Here is a 23,929-nt window from a genome sequence, read left to right on the forward strand (position 1 = left end):
ATCGACCACAAATCAGAACATCAGGAATTCCTTTGGCTTTTTATGGAAAAGTTTTGTATCTGTCTTTTGGATTGCAGCTCGTACATTTGTGATGTTATTTTTAAAACAGTTTTGAAGGTTATGGTTATGTGTTGTTGACTAAAATAATAACTGAGTGATCCACAGGTGATATATTCCTTTTCTCCTCATACCCTGGCCTCTGTCCTGTTTTGCTTCTATCCATCAGGCAAGTGCGGGAGGTATGCGCCGCTTCATCAAGCCTCCGGAGTCTCTGGAGCGCTCACTGGAGCTGTCCCGCCATCGTGGCCGCAAAAGAACACAGAAGAGGCCAAACTACAAGAACCTGGGCGAAGAGGAAGATGATGAAAGGGCTGGGGGCGGAAGCAGCAGTGCAGGAGGAGGACTAGAAGAGGGCTGGGATGATGACAGTGGCAGAGGAGGAGAGAGGGAAAAGGGAAAAGGTACAGAGGGAATAGGAGCAGGTGGGAGTTCTAAGGGAAGCAGAGCGAGTGGGGAGACGGCGGAAGGTGAGTGTGTGTCTCGCTGGACACAGCAGTACAGGACTGTGTTTGTGAGTGTTTCTTCACTGCCATAAATCCAATGTGGTCTCCCATGCACTCTGGTTATCCTCAAGAGAAAAGAGAGAGAACTCTTTAAAGAAAGAACACCTGACATTTTTCACTGGAAATGTGGTGGCTTTGCTGCTTTTCATTTGCAGCTACAAGAAAATGCTGTGTTTAAATTTATATTATACAGCCTCATCATTTTTTTTTCAGGAAATAAAAGATTCCTGGAAAAAGTAACAGGAGTAAAAAACAGGCAACGCTGCACAATCAGAACAGAAGCCGTCTCTTTAGCTTGTTTTAAGATGAGGACTCCCTCTTTTTGCTGCATCCTCTTCTTGGCACCATTTAATTTCCCCATGATCATCATGGCTACCACTGATCTTGTGCTGAGCACAATCCACGTAGCAGTATTGGTTCCCACAGCGATACTCCATCCTGTGCTCCTCATCTCTCCGCCTGTCTCTCACTCCTGCTCTGTGTGTGTGTGTGTGTGTGTGTGTGTGTGTGTGTGTGTGTGTGTGTGTGTGTGTGTGTGTGTGTGTGTGTGTGTGTGTGTGTGTGTGTGTGTGTGTGTGTGTGTGTGTGTGTGTGTATATTAAAATGTGACCATTTCACGCATCTGAAATGATTCTTTTTTTTATGCTTTGATTTATACTGAGGCATTAACAGCTTCAACCTTTTTTTTCTTTACTCATTTTTTTTAAAAGCACAAATGTGGTCATGGGCTGCAGGGGAAGATGGTTTCAGAATGACATGAGTACCATTTGGGATGGAACAAAGACGCCTACCACTTTTAACTGATAAAACAAGTGATAAAATTACCAACATTTTAAAGAATACGTTTAAAAATAGATCTGTTTTTCTTCATAATAGATTTAAATATTCCTTTGTCTATTGATGTGTTACTATAAATTACTAATTTTAACCTGCTTGCTCTAAATACTGTGAGGAACACATGTGAGGTTTCCTGGCAGCTTTAGTACGTTTTAAGACCTTCACACTTCAGTTGGTCCATACGTTTTAGAGCCTCTTTGTTCCGTGTCTGTAAGTGTGCTAAATTTGTGATGTGAATGATACTCTGTGAGGTAGGTGGTTCTCCAAATATGTGGAGATTTATGTAAGTAAATACTAAGTATGCATCTCGCGGTGTGTGTATCTGTGCAGAGATAGAAATGGTGGTGATGGAGAAGTGTAAGGTGTCAGAGCTGACAGAGCAGAACATCACTGATGAGGAGAAGACAGCTGCAGCTACTCGCACACACACACAGAGGAGCAGGTACATGCACGCGCACACACACACAAACACACGTGAGCGCAGTGCGATGTAAACCTCATCTAAAAGTCTAAAGAATTGAAAATGGGAAAGACAGAATTGTTAACTGAAGCTATGTTCTCTTTGTTGTCTCTTTCTCGCTCCCTGCAGGCCGTTCTTAGACATGGTGTACAGTGCCCTTGACTGCACCAGTGACGACTACCATGCGCTGTTTGTCCTCTGCCTACTTTACGCTGTCTCACACAGCAAAGGTAAGCAAAAGCTCACTGTTAACATAATCTGTCCACTGGCATAAACCTTTTGACATGTAATAATAAGGCTTTTGTCTCTCTATTTAAGTGAATGAATATCAAGTAACAAAGAAAATTATTGACATCTGTTTGCTTCAAGGGCTGTGTGATTGTTCTCTTTAAAATACATGTAGATTCATTTGTTTGTATACAGCAACTGGTAAATGGACTGGTTCTTATATAGTGCTTTTCTACTCTACCTGAGCACTCAGTGTTACACAGCACTGTGCAAAGGTCTTGGAAATAGGTGCAGTAATTTATTAAAACATGTGAAGGCATACAGTACATGAAGCAAAATGTTTCTGTTGTAACCAGCTTGAGAGTCAGTGTCTGGTATGCCCACTGTTATTCTTCATCGCAGCCTGAACTTTCTCAGGCAACTTTCTTCTGATTTCTTTAAGTAGTCTTTAGGAATACTTCTCCGGGTTTCCTGAAGGACATTCAGAGCTCTTCTTTAGATATTGGCTGCCTTTTGTTTGTTTTTTTGCCAAGGTGATCTCACACTGCTTCAGTAATGTTGACGTCTGGGGAGGCCAATCCATGACTGATAGTGATCCACTGTGTGTATTTCTATCCAGATATGCTTCCACTGCAATGGCAGTGTGTTTGGGATCAATGTTAGGCGGAAAAATCTATACTTTTAGTATTGCATGGTGGATCAAAATCCATAAATTTTGACCAGATTTGCAACACCAGCTGGAAAAATGACACCTCAAACTAAAACTGAGTCTCCACACTGTTTTACATGTGGCTGCAAACCTTTGTATCTCTCTCCTGAAGACCTCTGTAGATACTGACAACAATTTGAACCAGAAATTTAAAATTTGCATTCATCACTCCATCAGACCTGTGGCCACTGATTTCCTGTCCGGTTCTTTTGTAATTTAGCATACTTCAGTCTTTTCAGCATTTTTCCTTAAGAATGGCTTCTAGACAAGTCACCTTTCCACTGAGACTATTTCATATAAGGATTCAGTGAACAGTAGAAGGATTTTTTCCTATTTCATAAAACATGCAGTTTCTTCTCTTGTAGAATAGAATTAAATGCCTTTTCACTATACAGATGTCCCCCACTTCTTTAGTTTCTTCACAGTTTTTAAGAACACACTCCACATTTTTGGTAAACAGGTCTTTAGGAATCAGCGTCTTCATGCAAAAATACTCTTTACTGCCTGTCAAACTGTTATCTTTTCATTCAGCTAAATACATGGGATTAAATGATGTGTTTCTGCAACGGGCTGCTAGTAACGAAGTGCCTAAAGATACAATTTAAAATTGGTTCTTTGCTAGTTTGTCTGTTATTTGTGGACACAGCAGTCGTTTATCTCGTGTGTTAGGTCCCTTTTTTATGATTACACCTCAGTTTTGACTTCATAAATAATTTTAGGTTCTAAGTAATGTCTGTGTCATCCTTCAGCTAAAAAAACCTAAATGTGGTGGAGTGGTGTCGCAGCTGTTTAGGAAGTAAAACTCTACGGCTTACAGTGATTTGCCTTCCATCTGTGCTGCTGATGAACCAATTAAACATATTACATACGTTAGATTCCCAGAATAAAGACGAGTCAAGATGACAGCCTTAATGATCGTGGCTCAGAATTGGCATTTTCTTTTACTTTGTTTTTCTGTTTAATTTGTTTGTAGGTATCAACCTTGATCTTCTGGAGCGTCTGCAGTTGCCAGTTCCAGACCAGGAGAGGAGTTCTTACAGCGTGGTCCTCGTAGAAAGACTTATTAGAGTTATGAGCCAAGCTGCACTGCCAGGTAACACATACACACTTCCACATTTGGTGTGGTGTTTCATACCTTTAAAAAAGAAAAAAAAAGTACCTTCTTTTTTTTTCTTCTTTTGATGTTCATTTTATTTGCATATTGCTAAGCTGAACATATAGTGTATGCACTGGCACACTGAGCAAAAACATTTGTTACGAGAATTTCTAACCCGGCAAATGCAAATGAGGTAGAAACTTTAGCTGTTAAAGCTCACAAACCATGTATAGCCATTTTGCATGATATGATGCATGTGATGCATTTCTTAGATTTTTGACCTAACAGGAAACAATGTGTTATATTTGATACTTATTTATGCATTTCTCTTACTTGTGTGCAGATGGTAAAGTGCGTCTAGCTACCCTCGAGCTGAGCTGCCTTTTGCTAAAGCAGTCTGTGTTGTCTGGGAGCAACTGTATTATCAAAGACGTTCATCTGGCCTGCCTGGAGGTACAGCACACCCAAGCATGCTCCCGTGACATTTCAACAGTCCTGTTAGCAGACTTTATGACTCTCACAAACTGCTTGAGGGAACATGGGACCTCAGCAGGAAGTGAAATGCTGAAAATTGTGTCATCCATAGGAGTGAAACAAGCCCTTTCCATGTAATTGTGTCACTTCTGTAGAATTCACAGCTGCAAGGCTTCTTGGTTAGAGCCACTTAGTGACTGATGATATTTTTACAGACCTCCCATCTGCCCCCTGTTTAAACACTGACATCCATTTTTTCTGCAGCCCACACGGTTTTACATATCTGGGTTTTGTTTTTTTGTGATCATCCTTCAGGGAAGTTATATTTCCTTTTCTGTCACTTCATGGTAATACTGCCTTTGTTTTTTGCTTTTTTGCACGCACATAAAGTTCTAGGAAGAAATTGCACAGCTGTCAATGAGTTCCTTTTCCTTTTACAAAATTCACAATTTTAAACTGAAACCTTATCTTGGTCATTTTAAAAGCTTTTATTTTTTGCAGCGGGTTTGGTGAAACTAACTGTTTTTTTGGTATCGGTTAAACATCACTTGGGGGGTTTCTGCTTGGAGGATTTCCCACCTCTGACACAGTTTAATAGTAATGAAGACACACTTTTTTTGGGGGGGGGGGTCCAGGCTGTTTAAGCTTAAATGGTTATGTTGACGGTTGAAGTGCTTGTTATGAGCATTATTAGCCAAACAAGCAGGCTTTGGACTGCTATAAACTCTCAGTTTCCAAGACTGGCTTTCCTGTTCAATTTGTACAAAAGATTATCCTTTATACGGGCATTTTGGGCATCAGCTCACAGGAGGGGCACAGCAACCCTGCCACATGCTGCACATCAAGCCTCCTGTTTGCTTAATTTAGGTCTGACGGCTAATATCACACAGATGGTGATCTGACCATGGCTATAATTCATCCTACCCTAATTCAGGGTCTAAGGGGAGCTGGAGCCTATCCCTGGACAAGTCCCCAGTCTGTTGCAGGGCTAACACATAGAGAGAGACATCCATTCACATTCACACCTACAGTCTATTTAGGATTATTAATAGGGATGGGTATCGTTTAGGTTTTATCCGATACCGGTGCCAAATCGGTACTTTTGAAACGGTGCCGGTGCTCAAACGGTGCTCAAACCGGTGCTTAAAGAATGGAGAACACAAAATTGGTCCAAAAACCTCTCATGTTCAGCTGTTTTTTGTAAAAAGATAACAATGTTAGCCTTTTCTGCAGCTGTGGGGCATATATGGTATCACTCTTGGCTGGAAGCAGTGCTTAAACAATGGAAAAAACACAAACTTTATCCAAAAACCTCTCATGTTTAACTGTTTCCCTCTTTTTCTTTGGTCATTTTAGCCTTTTTGGCCAGGGTGATGGGAGTATCTGCCATCAAACAAGAAGACAGCCGCATGTAGCTATGATGATGTTTGCTAGTTCACCTTACATGCATTAATGTAATAACGTGGTTAGCCTACTCAACGTAAATTACACACGAACAACATTAAGCTACTCACGCAGAGAAGAACGGCTGCTGCTGTATCATCATCCATCATCATTTCTGCTACACTGGCAGGGCTAGGGGCCAGGACTCTCCTCTTCGGGTTTTTGGGGATGTTGCTAACTCCGGGTCTGATAACAGGCAACCCACCCGCAGTAGATGCGCTCGGTGTGAGGTCTCGCAGCAAGCTATCAAATACAGCGCATTTCTTGGCTTTTAAAAAAAAAAAGCTATGCGTCGCCAGGTGTTTCATCGGATTCGAGGTGTTACCTCCTTTGACAGTATCACAGTATCAGCTTAAAGCACTTGTTGCAGGCTGCTGAGTTTGCATCTTTTGCTGTGAAGTACAGCCAGACTTTTGACCGCTTCGCCTTGGGCATTTTTAATCTGTAGCTCTGCTCTAACTGAACGTACGTACCTGGACCCGCCTACTATCCTCGGAAACGTAAAATGATTGGCTAGAAGTGTATCACAGCTCAGGAAAAAAAAGCACCGAAATAAAGCACCGAAATGTGCGCTGCTTTTCGGTCTGGTTACTACCGTTTATGTCAGAACCGGTACCCATCCCTAATTATTAATTTACCAAACCCTATGCTTGTCTTTAGACTTTGAGAGGAATCCAGAGAGGACTCTTGCAGGAGAGAAACCACACAGAAAGACTTCAGATTAGATTCAAACTTAGGACCTTTTTGCTGTGAGCTGGCAGTGCTAACCGCTGCACCGCCATATGGCTCATATAATCTAAAACTTACATTTTAAACTCATTGGAAGAGCTTATAATCATCCATAATCAACCATTTTACTAACTTTCAGATCATTACTTTCATCACAGCAGCATTTAAAACGCACACAGGCAGTGACGTTACAGTTGCATTACACTTACAGGTTCCTGTGAATGTAATTCACTAGTGGGTTTTTATTAAGTATTGTTGACATGTCTGTCTTTCTCAGGAACAGCAGTCAGTAACACAGTTTTTGCCTTTACAAGTAAAGTAAGTTGCTGGATAAGTGGTGCTCACTGAGGCGATATCTTATCAATGCCCATAGAACAACTTATCTGGAAAATTCCATTGCATATTTGACATTTTGTTATACTGTGTTATTTTCCAGTAATGGCAATAGCAGAATTATTTAGAGGAATTGAGCCATGTTATGGGAAATACACTTATTGGCTTTGAAAGATTTGATATGAGGTCTTTCTGTTACCATCTAGCTGAGAGACAATAAATAGTTAGATGAAGAGGGGGGAAAAGAAAAAAAAGATTTGCAATTTGTTTTTTAGTGTTTTTGTGCAGATGAAACCACAGATATCTGACACAGATACGGACTTGAGCTTCTAGTAGAGGAAAAACTGCTTTCGGTTGAAGCACAAAATATAATGCAAAACCTTTACAGTTTTATCTCACCCTGTATCCTCCACTATTATCTGTACTGTGCTTTTTGCATGCTACATGTGTGTGTGTGTGTGTGTGTGTGTGTGTGTGTGTGTGTGTGTGTGTGTGTGTGTGAGTGAGAGAGATACCCGAATGACTGTTCAGACTGTCATGTTTGTGCTTGCAGGGTGCCAGAGAAGAGAGTCTGCATTTACTGCGACAGTTCTACAAGGCGAGTACATAATAACACAGATTCACTCATTCATATGCTAACCTACAAAAATAAGAGCCTTGCTTTTATGTCTCACCTGCCCCCACATTGAATTGTATATCAGCATGAAAAAAGTGTAAAGAACTTGCACAGCGATTAACATTGACATTAGCGTTAAACATTTAAGTGTTTAATGTTGCAAAGAGAGATTTTTGGCACTCGTACAATGTAAAGTTTGTTGTTCTACCAGACAGACAGGGATAATTTACAAGGACTCTAAATAGGAAGTTAAAAAAAAAAGTCTGGTTTTAAATCAAGTCCTTCTTGAATAGTCTCTGAACTGAAGTTCAACCAGCACCTGCCGGTAAATTCTGGTTTGTCTGACAATGAAACTTTACAAATGAAAGTAAAACCTTCTGGAGATAAGACTTTATTGTAGGTGCATGAGACACTGACAATAACTGGAGCCATTTCTCTGAAGGTACTGTATAGGAGACAAAACTGAAAGTGTTTTCCATACCCTATATGTCATAGTTGCATGCTTAAATAGCCGGTAGCTGGCTTTCTGTTTCATTTTGATAATTTGAATATCAGTTTTGGCATCAGTCATGATTCTGTTATTTGCGACATTTGGGAAAATGTTGAAGAGAAGTGACTGAAAATAATACCAAAAAATGTTTAAATCTGGTGACTAAACAAAGGAAAACTACTCAGAAATGTTTAATGCTGGTTTTTTTGTTCATTTGGAGGTTTTGCCTTCAGAGAAAAAATTTTTATTGGTGCAGTTAAAAGCTCAGAGTGGAAATTTTTATGGTTCTGTGAGTTTGAACAGGGTTTTCTGATGAACCACAAAAAAAGAAACCAAAAGAAAAACAATAGTTAAATATTCAGAAACTTTAACATATCCAGTGGACATGGACAAATTTGAAGAGATTAATTTATTTGGACAAGAGGATATTTGATCATCTTTAAAACAGTGCTATATAAAATTTAGTGTATTTAAGCAAAAACTAACGGGGGAAGCCTTTTGTTCAAAGAGCAAAAACATCAGCAGTGCTATAATATTCTTCTGGAGGAAAAATGAGCACACCATTGGCCTTAGAAACTGGAAACTCAGCCCACTTTATTAATGACATAGTCTTTCATTTGAAATGTGATTTAGGTTTTCTCTCATATGGCCTTCCTGTTTGTACCACCACCCCCCCCCCCCCCCCCCACCCCCCAGCTTTTCAGTGAGATTCTGATTTTGTGTGTTTACTGCATTGTAAAAAAGAGGAATAAATCATTTTTGTGACTGGTTGCTAGCAACAAAGCTCCTAAAGATACATATTAAAATTGGTTCTTCATGTGGACACAACACTGGGGCATAGCTTGAGTTAGCAGTGGCGTGTCTAGAAAATTTTTGTTGGGGGGTTTCACACGAGACAGATACAAACTTTATAAGATTTATATATATCTTTTCCATATGTACACTGTCTTGTTGGTATATGTATGATTTCTATACATTTTACGTCAGATAAAAACTTTGGTTGTAAGATTTAGAAAATTATTTAATAAAAGCTAGATATTTTAAATGAGAATAAGAAAGAAAAGTATTTCTTTGTGCCCCACCTTTCCCTGTTAATGCCCTACCTGCCCCCCTGGCAAAACTTTGCTAGACCCGCCCCTGCACAGTTACCAGCTGTCAGCTACCTAGAAAAGGATTCTGGTGTTATTTGTCTCTCAGAAACAGTTCATAACTTCCCTTCAACTCATTCATGTCACCTAAAAGGTAAACCTGTTTCTCCATCACCTGTTCAGCTCTGATGATTCAGTAAGAACATCTCCTGGTATCATCTTCATGTGTCCCTCTCACCACATATCCAAACCGACATCAAGACTAGCAGCTTTACAGCTGTGGCTCCAGCAAACATCAGCTGATACTAGAAAGTAATATTAAATAAATTCTAACAACAGCTGATCAAGCTTAAACGTGCTGCTGTTGTTTAGCGCGACATCTGCTGGTTTCCTCTTTCTGTCGCAAAGTGGGCGATAAACAAACAAGAGAGAAAAGCGATCAGCCGATCATTGATCAGTTTCATGATTGAAGTAGCAACAGGAGAGGCAGCTGTGCAGCGTAACGACAGAATAACTCCAGCTTTGTGTCTTTTTTTCATTATAGCGAAAGTCCGGGACAAACTGCGTCAACCAAATCTGCAGCTCCATACAGCAATGTTACGACTTAGATTATATCTTATAACTCATAACTCTTATGTTAGCTCCCCTCAGTAGCATACTGTCTGAAATATTCGACGGCTGCAATAATTCTTTAAGTGTTATTTTTTCCTTGGTATTCTAATTTCACCGAAGTTTACTAAACTCAACAAACTTAATATTACTTACCGGGATATTTATTCTGTCCTCATTTTCTTTCACCGAAAAATTGTTTCCTGCAGTGCCGTCTTTCGTGCTTGGCTCTCCTACCTTTGCTAACATGATGCACATAGCGCAGAAGCCGATGCTGCATTCACTTACACTCGGATATCTGAGCTTCACTGTGAAAACATAATCGGACATTTGATATTTGATTGAATTTTATTGTTTTGCCTTTGGGGTGGCACCTGGGGTGGCCAGTCTGGTTGGGGGGGGTGGCCTGTGACCCCCCAGGCCACCCCGCTGGACACGCCACTGTGAGTTAGGTGTTTTATTTATTCTTGAATGATTCATTGGTCCGTGTTAAGTGGTTAATCAAAAAAAGATTCTGAAAATGAGCAGATACTGGCTTTGAAAGACCTTTTAGAAAGTCTGCAGTGCTCCAGGCACATAATATGAGTAAATAAAAACTGACCAGAAAACTGCGCTTGGACACAAAAAGTAAAGAACTAACAGTCAGCTCAAGAGTTTTCCACACTTTCATATGCAATCATAGACACTTGGTAAAAATAGCTGAAGCAATAAAATCAGTTAAGCTGGCAGTATACTGATAATCTATTATCAATATTCCACGGATCACACTACGGTTTTGACTTGAAAATCAATTTTCGGTCCGTTTAAGTCATGTCTGTGTCATCCTTCAGCTAAAAAAGTAACAGAAAATAACACATTTGAGTGTTTTGCTTTCTGCCTGTGCTGCTAATTAACCAAGTTAATGCTAAGTATGTTAAAAGACAATACCTTCAACCTGCACAGGTCTTTGTGTTTTTACCCTTCAGCTGTTAAAGACTGGTAGGCTATTGTTGTCACCCCGCTGGATGGGCCGACGTGGACACCCACTTTTGTGAATGTGATAAATCAAGAATGAGACGACTGATTTTGAAATTGATACCATAGGTGCATCTACTTAAAATCTCAGACAAGTTCGAATCTCAGTGTCCTCAACCTTAAGGTCAAAGTCAGAGGTCAAGTCTTCTGACAATCTTGAAATGCAGTAACTCCAGAAGGATTTTCACATTTATACTATACATGTGTCTACTAAGAGACTGATTGGTAGCACTGGCACCTGCCAGTATTTTTATTTTTTGTGGCAAGCACATGAAGTTTAATTTAATACAATTACTAATTTATATTATATAATATCACATCATATTATATAATACCGTATTTTCCGGACTACAAAGCGCACCTGAATGTTAGCCGCACAAGCTAAAATCAGGGGAAAATCCTGTTTTGTACATACATTAGCCGCACCTGACTAAAGGCCGCAGGTGTTTCAATGTTGACTTATCATATATAAGAGAATATGCACAAAGGGAATTGTCAGGAAAGAGATGGCTGTTTGGAGACACACCCCTTTTATTAATATTTTGAAAAACAAGTTATGGGTACATATTTGCATAACTTTTTAGGTATATGTACAAGTAGCGGTAATTACAAGTACAAAACATGTACTGTGCTTCATAAACGAGTAATAAATGTAGTACATAACAATAACCTACAGCACACCAGAAAAATAGATTCAGACAACCTTTTAGGCTCAGGTGCAGTGACACGGCTTTAACAAGAAGAAAAGTCACCACCATCTTCCTGCGCACTAAAACCACCAAAGTCCTCTTCTCCAGTGTCGGAAACGAACAGGCTCAGGATGGCTTCGTCATCCACTCTCAGCTTCTTTCCTTCGTTGTCACTTTCAAAACAAAAGAAATCCTCGTTGTCAGTGTCAGAGTCGAACACCCTCAGAAGGGCCGTGGCGGTGTCCTCCTCTCCATCATGCAACAGTCCAGCCCTTTGAAATCCGTTGGTGATCGTGGATGTTTTCACACTTTTCCACGCTGTCAGAATCCACCGGTGGAGTTGAGCATAACTTGCTTTTCGCAAGTTTATCGCCGCTCGTCATCCACGACTCCCGCTGAACGCATAGCGCAACTTTGAAGTTTGTTTTTCGCGCTACTTGTACGGCACTATGTTGCCTGGCGGATGGACACGTGACCAACATACCACTCTTGAACCCCGATACTGTGTGTCTGATCACATGCCCTTCCGCCAGGCAACGTAGTGCCGTACAACAGCGGAACAAACAAAACAAATCGTCTTACGATATGACAAAAATCATGGACAATCCTTAGAAAAGCCGCACCTGACTAAAAGCCGCAGGGTTCAAAGCTTGTGCAAAAAGTAGCGGCTTATAGCCCGACAATTACGGTACTTTTATATAATTTAGTATAATTGCCATTTAGATCTGACCTTTACTTGATTTCTTTTTGAGAAATTCATCGGTTGTTTGGCTAATGTGTTTTGGATCATTATTCAGCTGAAAGGTCTGCTTCTGTTTGAACATCACTTTCAGATCAATGATCGTAAATCTTAGAGCTTTCTGTATCGATCTAGAAGGTCGGTAGTTGATCTTTCGGCTCCTTCAGTCTGCAGGTCAAAGTGTCTTTGGGCAAGATACTGAACCCAGAGTTGCCCCTGATGTATCCACTGGAGTGTGACTGTGTGAATGTTAGGTTAAAAACACTTGGGCATAGGACAAAAGCCCTGTCTATCCGTGTCTCTGTTTATAGTACATTATGCCAAAAGACCCGCCTTTCAGTTGTTTGACAAATTGTTCTTTTTGGACAGGAAACAGCTTGCTTTCTACAAAGTGAGGTTTTTTTTTTTTTTTTAGTACATATTAATTTCAGTTTTTAAAATCTCAATTTATTTTGATTATATCACCATTAATATACACTGTTTGAAAGAGAATCAGGTGGTGGTGTGTTTGAACACATCGGAAAAGTCACCAGTTCTTTTCTACGTCTGCCAATTCTGAATGTACTTTATACTGAAGAAGAACACCTTGTTCTTATTAAACTGTCATAGACAAACTGTTCGCATAGGCAGGTAATGCAAATGTGTCAAAAGGTAAAGGTGTCAAAAAGAAACCGAAACCATATCAAGTGTCTCAAAAAAGATCCTCGTGAACTCTGTAGACCGTAAACATGTGTCTGTGTCTTGTTTCTTTCTGACCTGGATATTCTGTTTAATATTACACCTTAATTTTTTTGATGGGAATTGACAGATGAGATGGACTTGTGCCCTGTGCTCCTAATAGCATGTTTATTATGACAGGGCATGCATAAGCTTGTTATATTAGCTTGGGAACAGTACTTTCGGTTTCTTGTGTGCAACAGTAGAAGAATGTCATTACACTGGGAAGTTTACCGTGGACCCAAATAAACCAAGCACAGGATTATATATAAAAGTGTTACTTAACATGTATCTACGGGAAAATGTGCACTTGCATATGCTGTGTTTTGTTTTGTTTTTTCACACTCTGCATGCACAGACTTGCACCCACAAAAAAAAAATCCCCAGAAAGCCTTTCACCCAAAATGGTTTAATACTGATTGTATTTATTTTCTGCCCCCGTTTTCTCTTGTTTTTAAACGTCTTTTCAATGTCACTGTCAACACAGGGCGAAGAAATCTTTCTGGACATGTTTGAGGACGAATACAGGAGCATGACGGTGGGTTAGCCTTCGTTTAATATTTGCTTTCCTCCCCTCCCTGTTCAAAATGAAACATCAGCCCGACTCTGCAAGCACATTTCTCTTTCTGCTGTTAGGTCTGGGTGTTCTCATACACAATGTCGTCTCTATGTTGCAGAGTAAGCCACTGAATGTGGAGTATCTAATGATGGATGCCTCAATACTGCTGCCACCCACTGGCACTCCTCTGACCGGTATTGACTTTGTAAAGAGACTTCCTTGTGGAGACGTGGAGAAGACACGCAGGGTGCGTCCGCCCACACACACAAGCTCAGTGACGGTGTCCTGGATAAATCTATTGTTGTAGCTCATGCTGGCTGTTCTTGGTACACTTCCAGAAATCTCAGTCCTCCCAAATGAGAAGCAGACAGGCAAAAGAAAATCCACTCACACACCCAAGTTCAGTGGACATACACAGACAATCAGGACTTGTAGTTGAGTTGTTCTTGAAGGGTTGTGGCACATCGAAGCAAACCAGTGAAATAATTTTCACTTAGAAGAATTTTAAAATAGGTTTGGAGGTTTTTTTGTGATCAAAGGTTTGCATCCGTCATCTAAAAAAACTCTTATTAGGATTTTTAGAGGAGCACTGTTAGGTGTTTATTCTTAACCTTTGTTTAAAACTGCCAGTTTTAGACAGAAGGTTTATTGTAGCATGCAATTTCTCTGTATGTGTTTGTGCCTGTTTGTTTATGAGTGGGCTTTCTCATCTCTTCAGGCGATTCGGGTTTTCTTCATGTTGCGGTCCTTATCACTTCAGCTTCAAGGAGAACCCGAGACACAGCTCCCTCTGACCAGACCTGAAGATCTGATCAAGACAGACGATGTCTTAGACCTCAGTAAGACGCACACAGAGACACAAAGGCATACTCAATGTACACTGTGTAATACCAGACCACAAGCTACAGCTGCTGTGCAGATTTATTTCCATGCTTACAACAGGATAAAAGAATAACGACACGAGATTGTCACATTTCTTTTCTCACCCTCTTTCTCTCAGTCACGCTCTTCACCCAGTAGGTAACAGCACAGATGCAACACACTACTGTGGGTAAATGCACATACAAGCACTCGTACCCACAGCAACACAGCGATGAGCTTGAGGAACAATCACAAACACCTGTGCACAGAGGTTTATTTTACACAGAGATAACCTGAACCGTCTTCTCATATTGTGCACAGGTGTGTAGTTGTTACATGCAGACGTAATAGAAACTTACACGTGGTTAACTCTGCTCTGCTGTTGAGGATCGCAAGTATAACTGCAGAGTAATGCGAGCGAGAGTGATGACAGTGTCTCACACGGCAAATGTTCAAACTGTGCAAATCCATACTTGAACATTTCTTGTGTACGTGTTTCTGTATGCATCTGTGGCTCCTTTTTTTTTTTTTTTTTTTGCACGGTTTTCCGAGTACAGGTGTCAACCTCATAGCAAACCACTTCTCGATGCAAGTCCGCTTTCTACCAACAACAACATAAGTGTGTGTGCGTGTGCACATGCAGCAGCATTAAAAACATTGCATTTCAAGAAATGGAGTAGTGCAGAATCGATATTCTTTAGCTGGTACAGGTGTTGTATCTAAACAGAATATGAAAACCAAACATCTGAAAACAGTTTGAGAGAGACTAAGCGCACCTTTAGAGAAGTAACAATCAGCACAGTCACAACAGCTCGCAGTATAAACACGTCATGAAATCTTTATGAAGATCAGAGTTATTCCAAAAGAAATACACAGATTTGCTAAACACTAAATCATCAGCATAGCTTCTTAAGCAGCATGTGCAAAAACCATTAATACTTTTAATGTTAGAAAAGGCCAAATGACACAATACTGTTTCTGAGCCAGGACAAAGGCAAATCCATTTCTTATCATTAAACCAATATCAGTTGCATGCAGTTGCCATGCCCTTACAAATTAACACATTCCAGTAAAGACGCGAGACTGAAACTCCCTAAACCATACAGAAAGGATAAAATGAGTCAGTAAAAGCAGACTTTACTACAATCATAGCAGCAAAATTATATAAAGGGCAAGCATAACATAATAAATGTATTTAAAAACTTGATATAAAATTGTATTTGCTTGATTTCTTTCCATCATTTTTATATTTTTATTCATCAATAAGTAGTTTTTTATTTTTTTGTTTATGTAGGCATGTGTATCCCCACCTTAGTTCCCCAAACATGAGCATTTCTGCATATCTGCTCTATTATGCAAATTATGGGGCTTTTATTCAGGTTGTCTATCACAGAGTCGGCTTTACTGCTGTCGTTGATTAAGACAATCAAGATGTCTTATTTTTTGTAATGATAATATTCTGATATTGCACAGGCGTGTATTTGGGGGGTTTTTTTACATTGTGTTTCTTAATTGCCTTAAAAAGATAGTACCAATAAAATCGACTTCTTAGAATTACCACAGAAAGCGAGAGGGCTTAATAAATTCCACCGGGGTTGTTACCTTAGTATTGAGTATTGGTGAGCTGCGGCCTTTATAGTTTTATCACTTCATCTGTTGAGTCAGCTGCACTGTCGGTGCTTGGAAACCATGTTGATGTAAACCTGTGGCCTTATGGATGGAACAAACCAGTGTCTCAGCAATTTGTCTTTTTTTTCTCTTTGTTTTTTTTAACTTGCTTTCAGTCAGTGTCACAGTTGTGCTGCAGTTGGCTTATGTTAAGTGATCTCTTTGTCTTGTGATTGTGTGAACAGGCTATAAGTGAAAGATGTCTCTTCACGCCCGTCTTTTGGGAAGCCGGGCTGATGCCTCAAACACACTCGTGACAAATAGATGGCAATACAGCTATTGAAACCAAATGGCTCCCTTTAGCTTTCAAGTCTAATTCAGTGGTTGAAACCACGAATGTTTTGATGATTCCAAATGCCAGTCAAGAGTCTGTAGCAGATTAAGGTAAAGATAGCCTTTAACAGAGTCTTGATCATATCAGGTTTGACTTGATTTCCAGTAGTTTTATGCCTCTTGATTTTCTGTCATATATCTTACCTCTTGTATGGTTTGAAAGATTTTCCTGTGTTTGCTTTGTCTTTAAAGCAAGGTGGTTGACTCAGAACACAACTTCTCAGAGTAATAATGCAGGGTGGAGGGTTTTTCCTGTATACGGGGGATTTAAACCTGCTACCTTCCACCCACAAAATTCTTTTTCTGACCATTAGGCTGCCTCCGCCTCCATTCACAACATTTTTCTTACTAACTCTTAAATTACACAGCATATATGTATTTTAGTATATGTAGTCTCTGGAGGAATAAATCTGTGGTTGCATAGTCACACACGCAGTGGAAGTGTGACATTTTCATTCATGAACATTGCCCAAAATGTAGGGTGTGTGTTTTTGTGTGGGTTGGATCCTTTATGTTTTCTTAATTAGCCCCCCTAAGGGCTGACAAACTTTATTATATTGAACAATGGATAATGGAGGAAAAAAGCTTCCTGATTGGGCCACATTTTTGGTGAATTTCAAAGCACACCCTGTGTTGCAGAGTGGGAGAGTATATAATTGTGCTTTTTTGTGAGGCCACAAATATTCAGTTGCGTGTGCATGGAGTTGTTTTAACCTTGATAAATGTCTGCGCTCTACTATTGCCTTTAGAGTTCACGTGGGCTGTGTTTATATGGAGCTTAATGTTTATTATCCCTGTAAAGGTCCACACAGTAAAAATCCTTATTATCACCTCAGCCATAAGAAATAAGACCAAACCCTTTGAAAGTTAAAGTGAACAATGTTCAGTTGCATTCACAATTCATTTTTCGTGCTTCTCCGGTTTCCAGAAACCAGCGTCGAGTCTAAACTGGTCCTCCACAGAGGACCTTTTTCAGTACAAACTTTTCAAGTTCGCTGGAGAATAGAGCAGGGCGATATGGCCAAAAATATTTATCACGATATATATTTGAAAATTTGCGATAACGATATAACTGACGATATAATTGATGCGAGACAAAATACAACTCCACAACATTACTAGCGCAAAAGGACAACCTTCCATTTATTTTCACTTAAACAAGAAGCTGGTTTTTATGTACATTAAAGCTTTATAAAAATTTAACAGTGCAAATGCAAATTCCTTGCTGAAAGTTTAACCAAAAGGCATTTCCAGTAGAAATGGGCTGACATATCCTGAGCATAACCATGTATAATATCCACTGAAGTTAAAAAGAGGTGCTTTGCAACATTAAACTGCAGTGTGCAGTACGCATTTTTCGGACCATAAGGTGCACGGGATTATAAGGCACATTAAGCGAAACAAAGCAGTCAGATAAATCAAACTTTATTAAACTCATTCTTCTTGCTTCCTCCACTTCTGTACCATTGATTCATTAATGTTGAATTCTCTGGCAGCTGCTCTATTCCCATGTTGTTGCAGTATATTAATGACTAACCTCGTATTGTGGATGGATTATCTCAGTTGTTCTCCTGACTGAAGATTGGTCCTTTTATAGCATCCTGCCATGCGATTGCATTTGTCTCTAACCATGAGGAACCTTCACGTTAACTTTTATAAGTGGAAAAGTGTTAGTGTTCGTCCTCCAGCTTCACCGTTTATGTTATGCTAACATAGCTGTGTCGCTAGCGATCACGTAGCACATCATTATATACCAGCTAGCCGAACTTCAGTAACCCTACAAACGTCACTGCTGTTTAGTTTCCTGTCTTCATTTATGTTGGAAGTGATAGCAGAGCTGTACGTTTGATTTTTTTTCAGAAATCTCTCAGTCAAAACATGCAATATCATGCTTAGGTAACTAGCGAAACTAGCGAGCTAACTTCCGCTAGCTTCCTGCTAACTTCTAACTCCGTTAAATGTAATACATTTTGTTTTCATGGATGCCTGGAAGTTAAACTTCATAGTTACACCTGGTAAAGCAGCAATGCTGATCTTTTTTATTAAAGATGAAAGAATTTAGACAGTTTTTAACTCTCAGTGCAGTGTTCGTTTGACCCGAAGAGGGGGGTTTAGGACCCAGATTACTCCCAGATTTAAGAGCATCTTAGTCCGACAAATACGACAATAACGACGGCCGCTTGCATGTTCTGCAAAAAAAAATGTGCTTTGTCGTGTATCTGACGGACAAACACCAAACCAGTTCCACATCACTGAAGTTGCACCATTTTTACAAACCAATTCTGGTTCATCTGTTTCACTCAACAATCGGCCATGTGCGTATGAAAACAAAGGCACTGCGCATGCGAGTTTTACTTATATTCTATCGCGATATTTCATTTTCCTATCTTTGTCTAACATTATACCGGTATTACCGTGAACAGTATAATATGGCCCAGCCCTACTGGAGAACATGTCATGTAGGTGTTTCGTAACCCTAACCAATGTAGAAAAAAATGAGTAAAACAAATTATTATACGTTTATGTAACTCAGAACTGATGATATATGTTGATATTTATTTGGAAATGTGACCAGCTGTTGCTTGTGGGTAAGACGGCCTGTAACGAAACTGGAGTCACATGTTTTGCATTTTTTCTCTTCTCACCTTGGTGAATAGGGGTATTGTTCATGCAGCCTACAGCCAACTGGGAACACTTAAAAGCTGAAGAGAATACTGAAGTTAGGCAGCCATATGCTGTTTGATTTTGTTTAGAGTTTTTTTGGGGGTTTTTTTGGCTGAACATCCAAGTCATATCTTGCTTTTTTGCCCAAGGTGTCTCATTCGAATTACCTCAAAATCTGAATCAGAAAAGTAGAACAAGAACTGCTTTTGTGAAGACCTTTCTTCTTTTGGACTAATAGATCAAAGGTTCAAGTCTTTCATAGAAAAGTCCTTCTCTAACAGTTGTCTGTGTTAATAAAAGTAATTTTAGTCTTATTAAGTTCAGTGATAAATGAATGGAGTTGACTTGTTTTCTTTTAAATGTCCTGCGTGTTTTAAGCCCTTTTGACCAGGCAGGCTTTCCACTATAAATTAGGTAGGCATGGGGGGTGGCACGGTTTTTTCCCCCGTTTATTCTGGGGATTGAGTGTGCAGAACTTCCCCTGGTTTCTCTGACCATTTGGTTGTCGGCATCCCTTGTGTTACCATCGAAAATTGATGACTGTATCTCCAGCTGTAGGTACTTTCACTGCTCACTGTTTCAGTAGGAACTGTTGAGTTCTTGGTATTCCCCATTGATCTTTAAATAGGCCGCATGTATGAATGAATGTGCAGCAAAAGCTTGCTGGCCCTGTGTAAGAAGCATATTGCTGTTAAATACCTAAATTTAAAGCCACTAGTTTTCTCAGATATGTGAATCTGAGTTGCTTTATGTTCATAGGATTAGTCATGTTGCACTGTAAAAGTAGATTAGTCAGAATACTTGAGAATTCAAATTAAGGAATAAAAATGAAACATAAATATCATCAAGTGGAAGGGATGTGTGAGAGACTGCAAGAGAAATTCCTCATGGGGGTTGTACGTCAGTCTAATGTTACTGGTTTACATTTAGAGTCAGTCGAGGTGGGTGATAATTAGATCAAAACCAGTGGTGTCACATCAGATCATCAGTTCGGTATTTCGTGTTTACTTTACAGTAGGTTTTGTGGTAAATTGAAATGAAGAACTGGACATGTGGGCTTATTTTGTCTTGATGTATTTTCCAGGCGTGGGAGCAGAGCTTCTTCACTGTCCTTTAAAGCACTCTGTGTGTTTTGACTGTGTGTGTTTGTGTGCGTCAACTCACTGCCACTGTCTGCCCATCAAATCCGAGGTCATTTATAAGCTTTATATATAATGGAATAACACGGTAACAGCTCTCTTCTGGCCATGAAACTGCTTGTCAGTCAGATGTCTGATTTACTTTTGCAAATGGGGTACTGAGTGCAGTGCTAGTTCTAGTTTTAAAGTGCTTTTAATAAAGGGCAGAGGTGCTCCGAAAGTGCTGTACAAGTTACCACAATACAAATGATACTTGTAGGGAAGCCCTCTTCCATACACTGAGTATAAAAGGGGCCATAATTCCTAAACACTTCATGAAATGCTTTTGTTAAACTCCTTAAATTAAAGATGAAAGTCTGGACTTGAATTGCATCTTGATTCATTGATACTTAAGGACCTATACATTATGCAATATGCATTTAATAATACATATAAAATATTATAACTATTGCTATTGCTAAATATTGTACGCTGTCTGACACACTTTCTGGAAACACCTTTTTATTTTTTAAGTGGCCAAACTGTCTTGTTTTAAATGTCCTCCATATTTTAAGACCTTTTCACCCGACAAGCTTTCCAAAAGAAATTAGGTAGGCGTGGGGGGTGGCACAGTTATTTCCCACTACTCTGGGGACTGAACTCTGGTGAATAAACAGTCCCATGCATGTGGTGTGTGGACTACTTGGGGTGTTCACCTCAGTCCCCGAGAGCCTCATTACCTCTTGGAAAAGTTTTCCCATGGTAATCCAACTACTATTGGCTATGACATTACTATGACTGTATTTAAACACTTGGATTACTGACATTAGATCTCACCTGCCTCGATACCTGTCCAACAATTATTGTCATGTGCTTTGCTACTGCGTTGCATTGTGTAATCGTGTCCAGTTGGCATGTCCAGTACTGCAATGTTCTCACTTTTCGTGAGAACATTGAGCGCGTGCTCTACTGAGCATGAAAAAACTTCCTGAACACCTGCGATCAGCTAAAACTTGCTTCATTTTGATCTCAGTCATTTAAATCGAGGGTAGCAAGTTTATTATTTGAAGTGGCTTATCAATAAATCATGTCTGTATCCTCCTCTTAAACTTTTGTTTGATTATATTTCTAGTGGGTAGCTTCCCATGCACATTGCAGAGTAAAGCAGCTGTCCTGGGGCCATAACATACAGGACTGGGTTCTCTCACAGTGTTTGACATTGCATCTACCAAGGTTGTAGTGGAAACAACCTGGACTGGTGGTGACATAGTAAACACATCTATAGTAAACACTAGCGTGGCAGATGTAAATAACTAGACGTCTTTGAACATGGAAACAAGTCTAGTCGAGGTTGCTTTTTGCTTGTGATTTTTATCAAAGTTTAATTTATATCATAACCTATATATGTTTGTCATTTTTTCCTCTTTCTATCCTGCTGTAAGGCCCTCCAGTGCTACACAAATACATTTGACATGAGTCAGTACATGACAAATGTTTGATCTGTCTCTACAGACATGTCATGACATTGACTGGTGTGTGTGAAACGCCTCAGAGCTAACTTGAAACACTTTGGCAGAAGTAAATAGTCCTTTATTTAATAATATACATATTATTAATACGCTGTTTTGGGCTCGAACTCCAAATGCCATATTAAATATGTTGTAAACAGTTTAAAAAATGGATTACAATTTTTATATATGTTTAAAAAAAAAAGATCTAAAAAAACATTTAAAAAAAACCCATTGATGTTTATGTTTGTGATCCCTTTTTCAGATAACAGTGACCTGATAGCCTGTATGGTGGTCAGTAAAGATGGGGGACAGGCCCAGAGATTCCTTGCTGTAGATGTGTACCAGATGAGTCTGGTGGAACCAGAAAGCAAACGCCTTGGATGGGGTGTCGTCAAATTTGCCGGCCTCTTGCAAGTAAGAAAAAAAAAGTGTACACGTTTGTTGTTTTGTTTTTTCAGTTGAAATTAAATGTTGATTGAAAACCATGAATTTTTTTCTGCAATATTGTACTCATTACTTACTCACTCTTGTTCATATTGATTTATCTCTTTTTTGTTCTCCAGTGTAATTCTGCTCTTTTGTTCTCTAGCACAGGATGTTTTGTATTGCTGTCTTGTTGCGTTCTCATTACTCAGGCATTTTCTTTGTATACTCAATTCATTGTGTCCTTTTTACAAGAGACATGTAAAGCTCTTAGTGATGCCTTGAGGGTTTGTGCAGTTGCAGTTCACCTGTTTCAGTGAAAATGCGAATTTTGTTCCGCATACTATTGCCAGCAGGTAACTCTTCAGCAGCCGAAGTGAAAGACTTGTATACGCTTCCTGTCCTCTGAAAATAACCATAATTCCAATTAGAAAGAAACCGTGTCCTAAAGAAAATAGTGGATTTATACTAGTGGCTTTAACTTGTCATGAAATGTTTTGAAGCATTTTAGTAAAATGAGAATGCTAAACTGAATGTACAGTTTGCTTGCAGGCATGAAAGGAACACAGATGACGCAAGCACCAGCATGACTCAGCTTATTCATTACACCTGGAAATTCCCAAGGCTTACGCCCGTATATTATCTGTTGATTGTTTTAGCATGCTGCAGCCTCATGTGCTTTAACAGAAAGCACAGAAAGAGTCAAATACCTGTCTCACCTCTTTTATTTAATTTTTTTCTCCTTTTTAACAGGTAAAAGTTTTACGGTTAATAGTACGCTCTCCATCTTCAAATCCATCAGCACTGGCGTATACCTGAGGGCTGTGTTAGCTCACCTACTATACTTTAGAGATGGCACAATAACACTTTTTAATGTCCGATACTGATTTGGATATCTGCCGATACCGATATGAATCCGATATAGCGCATTTTGTAATCAATAAAACTGTTTTTTATAAATATCTTGCTGCATTTTGTGTAAGTTCATACTCAAGTTTTAAAAAACAAGAGACTTAAGCTATTCTGTTATACCTGTATGCAAAAAAATGCACTCCACCCAAAACATTTTATAGTTCAGCAACATTGATCAATCTAATAAATTTAAACCTACACCATCCTCCCCATTTTGGTATTTTAAAGAGTACTTACCTACCTAACTAATAGGGTTGCCAACTCCCAGCAAAAATATTAGGGAACCACCCCCCCAACCCTTAATCGATGTAATGAACTTTAATTTAATGCACAGAAATCAATTATTTTTCTACAATAATTAGTTTCTCTTTCAGTGTTTATTGACTCTTTGTGAAGTCAGCTTTTGTTGTCCCTCTGGGGACACTAAAATGCAGATCTATTTCACACAATTTGATCCATCTTATCTTGCATTTTTTGTCCTCTTTCAACAGGACATGCAGGTGTCCGGCGTTGAGGACGACAGCAGGGCGTTAAACATTGTCATTCATAAACCCAGCTCCAACCCCCACGCCAAGCCCCTGCCCATTCTGCAGGCCAACTTCATCTTTGCAGACCACATTCGTTGCATCATCGCCAAACAGAGGCTAGCCAAAGGCCGTATCCAGGCCCGGCGGATGAAGATGCAAAGGATTGCCGGTTAGAAAACACAGAGAAAAACCACCTTTTAAATCTTTTGTTTTTACCCAAAATGACCCTTTTCTCGTTAAGCTAGTGGCTTGTTTTCGCTGAGACTGAAAGTCTTCTAGAAAGTGCTGTGAAACTGTTCAGTACAGCAGCTTTTACAAGAAAACACACTTTATTTAAAACAGAAAGTCGCTGCTTTCTGGTGAACATGGTAAAACGGCCAACAGAAACTTAAAAAAACAGAAGTAACCTACGGTGAGAATTTAACAGTGAAAAATTAAATCAGTAATCCAGAACTGAAGCAAACATTAGGAAGGCTTCACAGCCTCAACAAAATGCTAAAATTCAATTTAAGCAAAATT

At 39.5% G+C, this 23,929-nt stretch overlaps 1 protein-coding gene across 3 annotated transcripts in view; it reads left to right on the plus strand.

The window, feature by feature from the left end:
* clec16a (C-type lectin domain containing 16A) overlaps window positions 1-23,929 on the plus strand; it is a 53,553-nt gene that overhangs the window by 20,864 nt on the left and 8,760 nt on the right. For 2 of the 3 annotated variants that reach the window (XM_026165479.2, XM_080300958.1), the window contains exons 10-20: window positions 227-527; window positions 1,731-1,842; window positions 1,990-2,090; window positions 3,771-3,890; window positions 4,237-4,346; window positions 7,426-7,470; window positions 13,322-13,372; window positions 13,512-13,640; window positions 14,112-14,232; window positions 21,811-21,962; window positions 23,375-23,579. In XM_026165479.2, the coding sequence (XP_026021264.1) occupies window positions 227-527; window positions 1,731-1,842; window positions 1,990-2,090; window positions 3,771-3,890; window positions 4,237-4,346; window positions 7,426-7,470; window positions 13,322-13,372; window positions 13,512-13,640; window positions 14,112-14,232; window positions 21,811-21,962; window positions 23,375-23,579 (1,447 nt within the window). The remainder of the gene's footprint in view (window positions 1-226; window positions 528-1,730; window positions 1,843-1,989; window positions 2,091-3,770; window positions 3,891-4,236; window positions 4,347-7,425; window positions 7,471-13,321; window positions 13,373-13,511; window positions 13,641-14,111; window positions 14,233-21,810; window positions 21,963-23,374; window positions 23,580-23,929) is intronic. The other variant, XM_080300957.1, reaches the window with a different exon arrangement.

The sequence above is a fragment of the Astatotilapia calliptera genome, chromosome 4 (assembly GCF_964374335.1).
Source record: "Astatotilapia calliptera chromosome 4, fAstCal68.1, whole genome shotgun sequence".
NCBI lineage: Eukaryota > Metazoa > Chordata > Actinopteri > Cichliformes > Cichlidae > Astatotilapia > Astatotilapia calliptera.